At 41.8% G+C, this 16,211-nt stretch overlaps 1 protein-coding gene across 1 annotated transcript in view; it reads left to right on the top strand.

Annotated features, from left to right (window-relative positions):
• The window catches only part of SNTG2 (syntrophin gamma 2), a 1,024,184-nt gene extending 1,008,986 nt beyond the window's left edge, over window positions 1-15,198 (top strand). The window contains exon 17 of the mRNA XM_073674230.1: window positions 14,616-15,198. Within this exon, the coding sequence (XP_073530331.1) occupies window positions 14,616-14,747 (132 nt within the window). The 3' untranslated portion in view covers window positions 14,748-15,198. The remainder of the gene's footprint in view (window positions 1-14,615) is intronic.
• Window positions 15,199-16,211: the final 1,013 nt, after the last annotated feature.

The following is a 16,211-nucleotide window of genomic DNA, read 5'->3' as shown; positions in this document are numbered from 1 at the left end:
AATAAACAAAAACCAACAATTCAGGAATTGTTTTTTTTTTATTTTTTTTATTCTGTTCCGCGTGTGGTAAAATTGATAAGGTGGCTTTATTCTTTGGGTCAGTATGTTTACAGCGGTACCACATTTATATAGTTTTTCTATGTTTTGCACTTTTACATAATAAAAGCAATTTTATAGAAAAAAATATTTTTTTGCATCACTTTATTCTGAGAGCTATAACTTTTTTATTTTTCGGCTGATGGAGCTGTATGTCAGCTTGTTTTTGTGGGACGAGCTGACGTTTTCAGCGGTACCATTTTTATTTATATTTGTCTTTTTGATCGCGTGTTATTCCATTTTTTGTTTGGCGGTATGGTGATAAAGCATTGTTTTTTGCTTCGTTTTTTTTTTTTACCGTGTTCACTGAAGGGGTTAAGTAGTGGTACAGTTTTATAGGTCAGGTTGTTCCGGACGCGGCGATACCAAATATGTGTACTTTTATTGTTTTTTTTTTTTGTTCTTTTTATAATAATATTTATTGATGGGTACATTATATTTTTATTTTTGGTGGATTATTTTTTTTATTTTTTTTTTTATATTTTTGCAATTTTTTTTTTATTTTTTTTTTCACTTTCTGGAAGCTTATATAGTTTATTACTTTGTCCCACTCTGGGACTTTCACTTTTTTTTCTCTGATCGCCTGCATGGCACAGGAATGCAGCACCATCCCTGTGCCATGCAGGCTGTCAGCGCTGGACAGGGAGAAGATTGTTTGGAGATGCACTGCGCATGTCCAAACAATCTTCCTGCTGTCTGATGACCCGGATGTTGTCATGACGACATCGGGTCGTCATGGCAACACCCGGGAAGCCTTTGCAGACAGCGCTGGAAGCCGGAAGAGGAGGTGAGTATCTGTGATCACCTCCCCTTGCCCCCGCAATGCTGCGTTCGACTTCGATCGCAGCATCGCGGGGGTTAATGTGCTGGGAGCGGTGCAGGACCGCTCCCTGCACATAGTATCGGGTGTCAGCTGTGACAATCAGCTGACACCCTGCGGCGATCGCGCCCGCACAGCCTGTGTGCGCGCACGATCGCCATGACGTACTAATACGGGTCTGGCTCTTAAGTCCCAGGGCACAGACGCGTATTAGTACGTCAAATGTTGTTAAGGGGTTAAATATGGTGCTATTTTTGCTGTATATCTCAGATCAATTAATTCACAGTCACACTAATACAGCTACCTCCCTACATATCTCTTGAATCTTTGGATTTGTGTTCACAGACGGAAACTATCACTACATTTTTTAACTTGCTTAAACAATGAAAGTATGACACCACAATCAAATTAGGCCTTTTTCTATCCCTACGTGGAATAAGCTGTGCGTTCTGAGCTCCTATCTTTACACTGTACAAACAGAAAATGGCACTGCTTGGCCGGCCCTCATCTTTGATACTGCCTATAATAACTGCTTGATTGGCAGCAATAGATCATGTGATATGATAGCTGCAGGGCATCATGGAGAAGCCTGCGCGGCTGCCCCTGATGCCATTAGCCAGCTCTTCAGCAGTGTGTGAAATGCCACCAGGCATTTTTTTAATCTGGTCTGTACTTGTGAATAGAATCATAGAATAGTTGTGGGGACCTGTGAATTTGACACAATGTTGATCATTCGCAGATCTATCCGCTTATCTCTACTTCTGAATAAAGCTTTTTTCCTTTATTTTTTACTCCAATTCATCACTTTGACATACTTGCATAGATAACCATGCTTACTTCCCAGGTTACTTTTTAAGTGTCAAGAACGGCTTAAAATCAATAAAAAGTAGAAAATATTTGCACAGAAAAAGTGTGATACAATTTGCAATATTTGATAATGACAAACTGGTGAAAAAGCTATTTTAACTAATTTTATATTAGCAGTAATTGTAAATAAATGTACTATAACTTGAAATGTGGAAAGTGGCATTGTCCTAACCTACCAGCAGCCTGATGGGTTATTTTGGCTGTTTTGCCTTTATGTTTATTAAATATTCAGAAACTTCCTCAGGCTCCAATAAATAATTATATAATATATCATTAAAATAAATGTTGAGAAGTGGGATGAAGATACAGTCTCTCACTCTCTCTCTGATATTGACACTTCATGCTGTGAGAGGGGAGAAGGAGCCGAAATAGCAAGATGTCAGATTGGCTCAGGGAGTGAGGCACAGCACCAGGATCATACCAGAAACCATTTGCATAGTATATCTAAAGAGGGGTGAAAAGGGATCCCCCCCAAAAAACAGGTTAACAGATTTCTGGTGGTAAAATTCAATGTAGTGTTGGAAAACGATGCAGTGTACATGCTCAACAACTGCCAAGGTGATGTTATGTGTAGCTATATGGATACAGGCTATAAATATAGCTCAACCCAAATTAAATGAAATGAAAATTAATACATTCTGCAATGTTTTCCATGTACATTTTCAAGGACCCGATTTTCTTAGTTAATGGCATTATCTCTATTAAATCTATTTGATACAGTCACTAAGTAATACGTCATGTTATACACTGCTACATGGGTGCATACTGGAGGCTGTGAATGTACACTGCATGATATTTTTATTGTATAACTAAGTCACAAGCTCTGGGGATTTTGGTGAGAAAAGTAACTAGTCGAAAGCATCATACTGAGAGATATACCTAAAAATATATTTGACATTTGAGATTAATTTCAATAGATAGAATGTCATTAGGGAATGGTCACATCAAGTTCTACACACATATCCTGATTCCTGACATAAAGAGATAAACTGCACCTTTAAATAAATATTTTCAAAGTAAAATGAAAATCTTTTACATAAATGAAAACCCATTACAGGACGATTGTAAGTTCTGCAATATTAGAATTTGTATCATCAGGGGATGGTGATATATAAATTGCTGATATCAGAATGGAACTCTGGCAAAATATAAATAACTATTAAAATGAACATACTAAGTTCTGATAACTGTCATACACATTGGTGAAAATACATGTGGAAGCGGATTGACTGCATGGGAACAGAGTTATTTCGGTATCATCCATTTTGCCTAAAAGCAGTGGCCAGAAGAGCTGTGTAATAGTGTTGAGCCACCCCCGTAGTGTTCGGGTTCAGTTCGGCTCGTCGAACACCGGGATGTTCGTGGAACTGTTCGTCGAACACCTTAGAACACTGTCGAACACCGTCGAACACCGTTAAAACCAATGAGAGGCAAATAAAAACACATAGAAAACACCTTCAAAGGTGTCCAAAAGCTGACAAACTGCTCAGAAGACACTCTCTTTAAAAAAGCCGGCCGGCAATTCAGCAGCGGTACCCGACAATTTAGAACAGAAAGAATAGAGCATCACACATAGATTAGATAGATAGAAACATGTCAGTCACATATATAAGAAGTACAGTGACAGTGTTGGTTACTGTACTTGTCATATAGTGTTAAAGGATTTCTTAAAAAAAATAATAGTGTTTTCATGCACCGTCTCTTTAAAAAAGCCGGCCGGCAATTCAGCATCGGTACCCGACAATTTAGAATAGAAAAAATAGAGCATCACATATAGATTAGATAGATAGAAACATGTCAGTCACATATATAATAAGTACAGTGATAGTGTTGATTACTGTAGTTGTCATTTAGTGTTAAAATAAAGGATTTACTAAAAAAAAAATTGGCGTGGGGTTCCCCATAATTTTAGTCTCTAGCGGAGGTTAAGCAGACGGATGGGGCAGATGTTTGAAGCCTGGGAAGGTGGTAATACCCATGGAGCTATCCAGGCTGCTAATATCAGCCCCCAGCTGAATACCCAGCCTTTACTAGCTATTAAAATGGGGGACCCCCAAAAAATGACGTGGGGTCCCCCCTATTTTAATAGCTAGCAAAGGCTAGGCAGACAGCTGGGGGCTGATAATAATAGCCCAGGAAGGGTGACATGAATCTTGGCCCCCTCCCAGGCTAGAAATACCAGCCGTCAGCCGCCCCAAAAATGGTGCATCCATAGGATGCGCCAATTCTGGCACTTAGCCTCGCTCTTCCTACTGCCCTGTAGCGGTGGCAGTGGGGTAATAGGGCTGGGGTTGATGTCAGCTTATAATGCCTGCTGACATCAAGTCCAGGTTAGTAATGGAGAGGCATCTATAAGACACCCCCATTACTAACCCCATAGTCAAAGTAAAAAAAAAACCACAAACACCCAGAATAAAGTCCTTTAATTGAAATAAACACACAATTCTTTAATGTTCTAAATTAAACCATACTTACCATCACGCCCATTCCAGCTGAAGCCAACGATCTCCTGCAATAAAAATAAAATAATAAACCAACCTCATCCTTACCTTTCTATGGTTCCCAGGACGACTCCCGCTCTGCTACATTCACATGACAGGCTGGATCACAGCCGAAAGCTGCCATCCAGCTTGCCATGCCGCAGACACTGAGAAGCGCAGGCATGCTTGCGCTCCTCAGTGTCTGGCTGTGACGGCATCCAGATGAGTGAAGTTCATGTCCAATGGATTCGGCTCACCTCATTCACGTCACTGACAGCGTGGGAGAATTCTCCTGCGCATGCGCTGAGCGTGAGAGAATTCTCCTGTGCTCACGGCAAGCGCAAGCACAGGAGAATTTTCCCACGCTGTCAGTGATGTGCATGAGGTGAGCTGAGTTCATTGGACATGAACTCGGCTCATCTGGATGCCGTCACAGCCAGACACTGAGGAGCGCAAGCATGCCTGCGCTTCTCAGTGTCTCCGGCATGGCAAGCTGGATGGCAGCTTTCGGCTGCGATCCAGCCTGTCATCTGAATGTAGCAGAGCTGAAGCTGTCCTGGGAACCATGGAAAGGTAAGGATGATGTTGCTTTATTATTTTACTTTTATTGCAGAAGACATTGGCTTCAGCTGGAATGGGCGTGATGGTAAGTATGGTTTAATTTAGAACAATAAAGAATTGTGTGTTTATTTCAATTAAAGGACTTTATTCTGGGTGTTTGTGGGGTTTTTTTTAACTTTGACTATGGGGTTAGTAATGGGGGTGTCTTATAGACCCCTCTCCATTACTAACCTGGGCTTGATGTCAGCTGGTATTATAAGCTGACAACAACCCCAGCCCTATTACCCCACTGCCACCGCTACAGGGCAGTGGGAAGAGTGAGGCTAAGTGCCAGAATTGGCGCATCCTATGCATGCGCCATTTCTGGGGCGGCTGACGGCTGGTGTTTCTAGCCTGGGAGGGGGCCAATATTCATGGCACCCTTCCTGGGCTATTAATATCAGCCCCCAGCTGTCTGCCTAGCCTCTGCTAGCTATTAAAATAGGGGGGACCCCACGTCATTTTCTTGGGAGGTCCCCATTTTAATAGCTAGTAAAGGCTAGGTATTCAGCTGGGGGCTGATATTAGTAGCCTGGGAAGCTCCGTGGGTATTACCCCCTTCCCAGGCTTCAAACATCTGCCCCAGCCGTCTGCTTAACCTCCGCTAGAGACTAAAATTACGGGGAACCCCACGCCAATTTTTTTTTTAATAAATCCTTTATTTTAATACTAAATGACAAGTACAGTAACCAACACTATCACTGTACTTATTATATATGTGACTGACATGTTTCTATCTATCTAATCTATGTGTGATGCTCTATTCTTTCTATTCTAAATTGTCGGGTTCCGATGCTGAATTGCCAGCCGGCTTTTTTAAAGAGACGGTGCATGAAAACACTATTATTTTTTTAAATAAATCCTTTAACACTATATGACAAGTACAGTAACCAACACTGTCACAGTACTTATTATATTTGTGACTGACATGTTTCTGTCTATCTAATCTATGTGTGATGCTCTATTCTTTCTTTTCTAAATTGTCGGGTACCGGTGTATGCCGCTGCTGAATTGCCGGCTTTTCATGTTTCACTGTGAGCACTGTTCCCATCGATTTGGGCAATCACTGTAATGCCACAACCACCATGGCTGTGGCATTACAGTGAGTGGCAGACAATCCCTGCTATGTGAAAAATCCAGTTACGCTTTTGGTGTGCGAACAGTTATCGAACATAACCTCGAACAGCCGAATTTTTTGCAAATCGTTCGCGTTCGTCGAACGTCTCAAACGCCGCCCAAAACAGCTCGAATTTGAGATTGACGAACAGTTCGAGTCGAACACCGCTCATCTCTACTGTGTAATGTTGCACAGTTTCAGCGAATAGCTGCAGCATAGTGATGTCAGAGACGGGGATGACCTTTAGGCATCTTCTCTTATTGAGTCCTATAATATGAAGCAGTGGTTTTTACTTTTTATAGCTTTGTGATACGAGAGTGAATTAACTGATGGCCCTTTGATGTTCACAACCGTGGAGTAAAGATGATCAAATCTTTTGAAATTCAAATTAGCCAGGTGTGACAGAATTTTTATCCAAAAAATTGAATAGCAGCAAATCATTTTCCGCACGTTGCTACGGATAGGTCATCAATAATAAAGTAGTGGACAGCCTATTTAAGAATGAAAAAACTATTTTTCAATTGTAATTAGTGTTGAGCGATACCTTCCGATATCAGGAAATATCGTATCGGATTGGATCGGGCCGATACCCAAAAAGTATCGGATATCGTCGATTCCGATACCGGAAACCAATGCAAGTCAATGGGACACAAATATCGGAATGAAAATAAACCCTTTCTTTCCTTGTAGGTTAATTCTACATGAAGTAAAACAACTAAGAATAATGTAGAATGACATGAAAAGCCGGCAATTCATCAGCGGCATTCACCGGTACCCGACAATTTACAACAGAAAGAATAGAGCTTCACACATAGATTAGGTAGATAGAACCATGTCAGTCACATATATATGAAGTACAGTGACAGTGTCGCTTACTGTACTTGTCATTTAGTGTAAAGGATTTATTTTAAAAAATATTAGTGTTTTCGTGCACCGTCTCTTTTAGAAAGCCGGCCGGCAATTCAGCAGCGGTACCCGACAATTTACAACAGAAAGAATAGAGCATCACACATAGATTAGATAGATAGAAACATGTCAGTCACATATATATGAAGTACTGTGACAGTGTTGCTTACTGTACTTGTCATTTAGTGTAAAGGATTTATTTAAAAAAATATTAGTGTTTTCGTGCACCGTCTCTTTAAAAAAGCCGGCCGGCAATTCAGCATCTGTACCCGACAATTTATAACAGACAGAATAGAGCTTCACACATAGATTAGATAGATAGAAACATGTCAGTCACATATATATGAAGTACAGTGACAGTGTTGATTACTGTACTTGTCATTTAGTGTTAAAATAAAGGATTTATTTAAAAAAAAAATGGCGTGGGGTTCCCCTTAATTTTAGGCTCTAGCGGAGGTTAAGCAGACAGCTGGGGCAGATGTTTGAAGCCTGGGAAGGGGGTAATACCCACAGAGCTTCCCAGGCTACTAATATCAGCCCCCAGCTGAATACCTAGCCTTTACTAGCTATTAAAATGGGGGAACCCCCCAAAAAAAATAACGTGGGGTCCCCCCTAATTTAATAGCTAGCACAGGCTAGGCAGACAGCTGGGGGCTGATATTAATAGCCCAGGAAGGGTGCCATGAATATTGGCCCCCTCCCAGGCTAGAAACACCAGCTGTCAGCCGCCCCAGAAATGGCGCATCCATAGGATGCGCCAATTCTGGCACATAGCCTCGCTCTTCCCACTGCCCTGTAGCGGTGGCAGTGGGGTAATGGGGTTGGGGTTGATGTCAGCTTATAATGCCAGATGACATCAAGCCCAGGTTAGTAATGGAGAGGCGTCTATAAGACACCCCCATTACTAACCCCATAGTCAAAGTTAAAGAAAAACACAACACCCAGAATAAAGTCCTTTAATTGAAATAAACACACAATTCTTTATTGTTCTAAATTAAACCATACTTACCATCACGCCCATTCCAGCTGAAGCCAACAATCTCCTGCAATAAAAGAAAAATAATAAAGCAACCTCATCCTTACCTTTCCATGGTTCCCACGACAGCTTCAGCTCTGCTACATCGAGATGACAGGCTGGACCGCAGCAGAACGCTGCCATCCATCCTGTCATCCCGCAGACACTGAGAAGCGCAGGCATACTTCCACTCCTCAGTGTCTGGCTGTGACGGCATCCAGATGAGCCGAGGTCATGTCCAATGAACTCAGCTCACCTCATGTACATCACTGACAGCGTGGGAAAATTCTCCTGCACTCAGCGCTTCAGCGTGAGAATTTTCCCACGCTGTCAGTGACATACATGAGGTGAGGTCATGTCCAATGAACTCAGCTCACCTCATGTACGTCACTGACAGCGTGGGAAAATTCTCACGCTGAAGTGCTGAGTGCAGGAGAATTTTCCCACGCTGTCAGTGATGTACATGAGGTGAGCTGAGTTCATTGGACATGACCTCGGCTCATCTGGATGCCGTCACAGCCAGACACTGAGGAGTGGAAGTATGCCTGCGCTTCTCAGTGTCTGCGGGATGACAGGATGGATGGCAGCGTTCTGCTGCGGTCCAGCCTGTCATCTCGATGTAGCAGAGCTGAAGCTGTCGTGGGAGCCATGGAAAGGTAAGGATGAGGTTGCTTTATTATTTTACTTTTATTGCAGGAGATCGTTGGCTTCAGCTGGAATGGGCGAGATGGTAAGTATGGTTTAATTTAGAACAATAAAGAATTGTGTGTTTATTTCAATTAAAGGACTTTATTCTGGGTGTTGTGTTTTTTTAAATACTTTACTAGAAATTCATGGTGGTCATGTCTAATATTGGCGTGACCCCATGAATTTCGGGCTTAGGGCCAGCTGATAATGCCAAGCTGGCCTTAACCCCTTTATTACCCAGTGAGCCACCGCACCAGGGCCCTGGATGAGTTGGGTACAGCGCCAGAAGATGGCGCTTCTATGAACGCGCCATTTTCTGGGGCGGCTGCGGACTGCAATTTGCAGCGGGGGTGGCCAAGAAAGCTTGGGCCTCCCTGCGCTGCGGATTCCAGCCCCCAGCTGCCTAGTTGTATCTGGCTGGGCACAAAAATAGGGCGAAGCCCCACGTATTTTTTTTTTTAATTATTTCATGAAATTCATGGAATAATTAAGAAAAAAAGGGCTTCCCTATATTGTTGTGTCCGGCTAGGTACAAATAGGCAGCTGGTGGTTGGGGGCAGCCCGTTCCTGCCTGCTGTACCTGACTGGACACAAATATAGGGCGAAGCCCCACGTCAATTTTTTTTTAATTATTTCATGAATTTCCTGAAATAATTAAAAAAAAATTGACGTGGGGCTTTGCACTATATTTGGGTCCAGCCAGGTACAGCAGGCAGAAACGGGCTGCCCCCAACCACCAGCTGCCTATTTGTTCCTGGTTGGACACAACAATATAGGGAAGCCCTTTTTTTCTTAATTATTCCATGAATTTCATGAAATAATTAAAAAAAACAAAACGTGGAGCTTCTCCCTATTTTTGTGTCCAGCCAGGTACAACTAGACAGCTGGGGGATGGAATCTGCAGCGCAGGGAGGCCCAAGCTTTCTGCCCCCCCGCTGAAAATTGCAGTCTGCAGCCGCCCCGGAAAATGGCGCGTTCATAGAAGCTGGATGCTGTACCTGGCTGGCATACAAAAATATGGCGAAGCCCACGTCAAAAGTTTTGGGAAAAATTAATTAAAAAATAAATAATAATTTAGGGACTGCATCTTTATTAACTCCTCAAATGTCATTTAGTGTTAAAATAAATGATTTATTTAAAAAAAAAATGGCGTGAGATCTCCCATAATTTTAGTCTCTAGCGGAGGTTAAGCAGACGGCTGGGGCAGATGTTTGAAGCCTGGGAAGGGGGTAAAACCCACGGAGCTTCCCAGGCTACTAATATCAGCCCCCAGCTGAATACCTAGCCTTTACTAGCTATTAAAATGGGGGACCCCCCAAAAAAAAATGACGTGGGGTCCCCCCTATTTTAATAGCTAGCAAAGGCTAGGCAGACAGCTGGGGGCTGATATTAATAGCCCAGGAAGGGTGCCATGAATAATGGCCCCCTCCCAGGCTAGAAACACCAGCCGTCAGCCGCCCCAGAAATGGCGCATCCATAGGATGCGCCAATTCTAGCACTTAGCCTCGCTCTTCCACGCTGCCCTGGTGCGGTGGCAGGGGGTAATGGGGCTGGGGTTCATGTCAGCGCCAGCTGCCATGAAGCCCAGGTTAGTAATGATGGGCGTCTATAAGACACCCCCATTACTAACCTACAAAGTGTTAAAAAGAAAAAACACACTACACCCAGAAAAAAATAATTTATTTGAAATAAAACACACAATTTTATTTAATTCTTAGTTTACTAAAAATAATAGTTACCTGTCCACGTTCCTGCACTGATCTCCCATGCACAGCTGTCACATCTGGAGATGGTGACAGCTGTCATGGCTGCTGTAAGCTCACGCTGCCGGGAACACGTCCGCTCCCGGCAGCGGGAGCCACTGACTGAGGTCACCGGAGTGCATTCAGGCAGCGCAGCTCCGGAGACCTCCTTTACGGCACTGCTGTACCGTGGGAATTTCTCACGATACAGCAGGGCCGTAAAGGAGCTAACCGAAGCAGCGCTGCCTGAACTCCGGTGAACCCGCTTATGCAATGACGGGGCTGCTTTACGGCCCCGTCATTCTAGCGGCGGCAGCGGTTCAGAGCGGTCACATTCTATGTGGCTGCTCTGAACTGGAGATCTTCGTGGGACACTCGTGGACTGCTACGGAAGGGTAAGGATAAGGTTGTGGTTTATTATTTTATATTTTATTACAGGAGATCGATGGCTTCGGGGAATTAGGTGTCTAGGTGAGTATAGGTGTAGTTTTTTATTTTTTACTTTATTTTAGGTGGCGATCGGCGGGGACAGGTAATGTATGAACTAATTTCTTTTAGGTAACCACTGGCCACCAATGACATGTATTTAACATTTATTGGGGACACAGTAGGGCAATTTAAATAGCAGGATCAGGCTGATGGGAACTACTGCTCCCATCGAGCTGATCCTGCTGGCACGAGTGGATGGGGGACAGACATAGGCCGATGGGAGTAGTAGTGTCACATCGGCCTATGTCTGCCTGCACGCACACACCCGCACAAACATCGCACACACACCCCGCACACACACTAATCATGACGGGTCTGGGAGGTGAGGCTGATCTGTGCGGCCGTGGGAAAGTTCATGTGAGTTCATACAATGCAGTCAAGCATGAACTCACATGAACCCTCTGAGGGCAACGCGGCGACTTCAAATGAACAGCTGATCGGCATCAGCTGATACCTCAGCTGTTCATTTGAAATAACCGGCGGGAAAGCGCAGCACAGAACGGGAAAGCCGGTGAAGTCTTTTCACTGCCGGCTTCCCCGCCCGGGTCCTTCGCTCCTTGGTGCTGCGCTCCCCGCCCAGTCCTAATTTACGATTGGGATTGGAGGTGGCGAGGGGAGCGGAGGATCGGGGTGGGAGGCTGCGGGGAAGCAGTATGGGGCTGTGTGATTGTTTAAAAGCCGGCGGCTTTTTACCGCCCGCCGGCTTTTAAACAATCAGGAGAATTCTCCCATGCTGGGATGGCATTCTGATGACAGGCTGGATCTCAGCTGAGCGCTGCCATCCAACTTGTCATCCTTCACAGACACTGCAGAGCGCAGGCATTATGGGAACTTCCGATTCCGGTATCCGATATTGTAAAAGTATCGGAATTAAGTATCGGAATTCCGATACCGCGAATATCGGCCGATACCCGATATTACAGTATCGGAATGCTCAACACTAATTGTAATACATAATCAGCAGGATATTGTCAGGATTTCTGCTGCCCTTCTACAGTTTGACCACTAGTGGCTGCTATTGTTCATTTTAATATTGTGCTGCAGTTTCACTCCTTACCACTGGAGGCTGCTGTTGTGTTCTGCAGTTGCCCTTTACCAAGATGGCAGATTCTGAATCTATGGAATCCATCTTGTTTCTTGTTTGGACCTACTTAAAGCCGCATGGATCTCTCACGCATTGCTTGAGTATTGTGTCTAGCTGTTAGCCTAGTTTTAGTCTCCAGCTGTTGAACATTCTTACCCAGACTGTTCTATTCATCTATGGATTGTTTCCTACAAACTCCTTGCTATCTCCAAAAATTTTACTACCGCTTACTGTTCTTGCTTGTGCTCTTTCGGTCAAAACAGATAGATGTATATAAATGATCAATCCCAAGGAGTCTGGCACTGCTGCTGGCGCCTCTCCTATCTCTCCCCTATCAAGTGAATCTCTGTATAAAGCTAGGGTCACACAAATGTATTTCACTCACCCGAAAGAATCGGGACAATTATACTAATCTGATTAGAGATTGATCAGAGATTGATCACAGTGTGATCCAATTTTCTCTAATGTGGAGAAGATGGAAAAAAAATGTCTCCATCTTCTCCATTCTGTCAGTCCTTGAAAATCAGTGTGTCCTTGAATGTCATCCAATTTTGTTTTAACGGACCCATTGACTTGCATGGCCGATTGCAATCTGATTTATGGATGAAAATTATGCATGATGCGATTTTTTTCCTTAGACAGACTCAGTCTGAGGAAAAAAATCGGACATGTTCACGGCCCCATATAATAATATTGTTCTGAGTGCCATCCAATGTTTTTTCAGATTGCACTCGGACCGAATATACAGTCATGTGCACGACTCCTTAGACACAGTCTATTACTCTAAAATTAAATATATAAATTCCATACAATCCAAAAATTATGTCCCATGGACTTATAGTCAACAGGTACATAAAAACTCCAACCATGGGATGAACAAGAACAAAGAGGAAAAAGAGAGAAAGTGTTCAATTGAAATATTTTAATCAAATGAATGATACATTTTAACTATAAACACAGCTTCTTTCTGGAACCAGAAGTAGGTACAAACAAGGGGGAAGTCAATGCATGACACACACAGATGCATAATCAAATATTTAACCATAAGTCCATACATGATTTCTACAATACAATGATATATTCTGCAGAGCAAGATAATGGTATAACATCATGCTAAATAGTCAGCATAAAAGCACACTAGCATCAATCCACATCGAATATATAATGTTGTAACAACAAGTGAATATGTGTGACTACAGTTCACTGAAATAGCAAGGTATCATGCTGCAAAAAAAGACAATAATGAGCAATCACAAGAATAATAGACTGTGATGTTACAAATACACAGAGTAGTGCAAGAATATCATGCCCTGCTTACGCTTAGTGTGGCATCATGCAAGAGCCCCACAGTGGAAGGATCCCCCACTTACAAACCCCAACGTACGTTTCATCTATTAAGTTATAGCTTCATCAGGGGGAGTATACTCCTTTTGTACAGTTTATTACACTCATCTTCACTCTTGAAGTTGTATAGCACATTGCTATCTGGAATATTGGTCCAATGTCTTAGGAATTCTCTTTCTATCTCTGTTGCTGAGCTGTTAGCATGGACATCCTCTAACTATCCTAAGTTACCCTAAAATAGAAGATGCCTGGAGCTTTTATAAAAGCTATGATAGTCCCTCCTAATTGGCTGAACTAATTTACGTATTTGATCCCTGCAACGCATTATGGAGAAGCCTGTGCGGTTGTGCCTGAGGTCATTTGAGCTGTTTGCGGTTGATGCAATATTCTGCAATGTGTAAAATTGTGGCAGACATATTTTTGTTGATTTAGGCAAATTCACCAGGAACTGTGAATTTCAATTCATTCATTGATTTGCTCATCATACCTAACAGATCATTTATAGTAATTATACAAATTTAGCAGTTGTAGTATTCAACAAAATTATAAGTTGTTCCCTATCTATAGATGATAGTCCATATGATATGGTAGGGGATAATCTGCTGATCACTGATCCTAAGAATAGGTAGGACTTTGGTACCTTGAAAATGGTTCTCTGCAGAGCTCCATTTTAAAAGAAGTGGAGGAGCACATGTTCAGCCTATACTCTTTATATTGTCTTTGGAACTACTGGGGAAAGAGGGGTACAGTGCCTTGCTATTTCCAGCAGTCCCATTGCCAATGAATGTAGTAGAGGACAAGCGTGGATACCTCAGCTCCAATCAATACAGAGCTTCATTCTCCAGGTTCCAGAGTCTCATTCTTTGAATCGCTGGGGACCAGTGATTGAACCTTCAGTCATCAGCAAGCTATATCCTAACCAACACATAGGGGATAATTTGCAATTTTGAGAGCTCTCACCTCACCATTCACTGACACTTCACTCTGGCGAGGACCAGATAACTGGTCTCCCTTTTTCCAGGTTAATTCTAAATTTTGTATGCTCTGCAAAATTTTTGAAGCAATTTAGAGTAAAATAAAGAAAAATAAAATGAGGAGGCCTATCGCTTGAATCACCTGACAATTTAAATTACCTTTAAAAAATAGGAAAAACAAGATTTTTCCCTCTAAAGTTAGAGATGAAGGGCCGGTGATCCATTCCAATGAGTGATACTTTCTGACAATGAACATTTTGATGTGTAAATTGCTGAACATACAGGGGACCTTCAGGTTTACACTGCAGTATCCCTCCCTGCATACTCTCTGAAACTTCCATATTAATATTCTAGGCTTTTTTATGTATATAATATATTTTTTCTATTTTTGCAGGAGCTGGAATTTCAGGATCTCACTGGTGTTTTACATTGTATTCATTCCTTCATTGCTGCCAAGGTTGCATCTATGGACCCCACCTTTATAAACAGCCAAAGTATTACGAGGAAATACATTTACAATACGTGAAGAACAAGCATGGACAACCAATATTTTCTTGTGGGATTCAGATTTCATGCACAAATAATTTGGAATAAAACTTTCTGAATAAAACATAAACTATTTCCATTCTTCTGTCTATTTCAACCCAGTGTATACACATTCACTTTATTTTCCATTTAAATATATTTCATAATATCAGAAGCACATTTTCCTATTTCTTTTATGGAAAACGATAATGAAATAGCACTTTAAGATAAATATTCCAGGTTGTCTTAGAAGCTGTATATATATACAATGAAGCAGGGTCCTGGCTGGAGGGTTTTGTTGTATATAGCCTGATAGCATGCATATGACATTTTAGAATTTCCTTTACTTAGGAGAATAAAATCTGCAGTCTGCTGTCAGCAGCTTTAATGTAATATTCTGTTAATAAATTTTATGGTCTTACCAAATGTATTTATGAGGGAAACAAACAGATGGTCTAAGTATTTATGTATTTTGATAAGATAATATTACATACTGTATATTTCATCAGTGTGTTATAAAATTCATGCATAATGCAAATTCTTATAAATATTTAATTGAAAAAAAAATTACCGGTGTCTTTTGTTTTTTATTGCTTATTGTATTTGACAGTATTGTATTAATCATAAAGAGAAAAGGGGGGCATGTAATAACATGTAATACTTCCTCTCTACAGAGAAGGCAACTGATGCTGACCTAACATATACTCAGTTAAAGTTGCTGTCTTAAAAGGAACCTGACAGCTTTGAAAAGTATTCATGCCCCAGATTTTTTTCACATTACACCCACAAACTTAAATGTCTTTTATTAGGATTTTATGTGATATACCAACAGAAAGTAGCAAGTACTTGTGAAGTATAAAGGAAATGATACATGGTTTTCTAATTATTTTAAAACTATACATCTGAATATTTGTGACATGCATTATTTGTATTCAGGCCCCTGTAGTCTGATAGCTCTAAATGAAATCATGAGTGACCAATTGCCTCGAGAAATCAAATAATTAGTAAATTGCATCCACCTATGTATAATTTATTCTCAGTATAACTACAGCTGTTCTGTGAAGGCCTCAGAGGTTTGTTTGAGAACATTAGTGATTAAACAGCATCATGAAAAAACAAGGAACACACCAGACAAGTCAGGGATAAAGTTGTGGAGAAAAGTAAAGCAGGATTATGTCATAAAAAATAGCCCAAGCTCTACACATCTCATGGAGCACTGTTCATTTCATCATGTAAAAATAGACTGCAAACTTACCAAGACATGGTCTTCCACCTAAACTGACATCCCAAGCAAGAAGAGTACTAATTAGAGATGAAGCCCAGAGGCCCATGGTCACTCTGGAGGAGATGCAGAGATCCACAGGTCAGGAGGGAGAATATGTCCACTGGAAAATTTTTAGGTATATGCTCCACAAAACTGGCCTTTATGGAAGAGTGGCAATAAGAAAGCCATTTTGGAAAGCAA

The sequence above is a fragment of the Phyllobates terribilis genome, unplaced genomic scaffold (assembly GCF_046119375.1).
Source record: "Phyllobates terribilis strain yellow unplaced genomic scaffold, ASM4611937v1 Scaffold_3__8_contigs__length_932513732, whole genome shotgun sequence".
Lineage (NCBI taxonomy): Eukaryota > Metazoa > Chordata > Amphibia > Anura > Dendrobatidae > Phyllobates > Phyllobates terribilis.
This window is presented reverse-complemented; position numbering and strand designations above follow the sequence as displayed.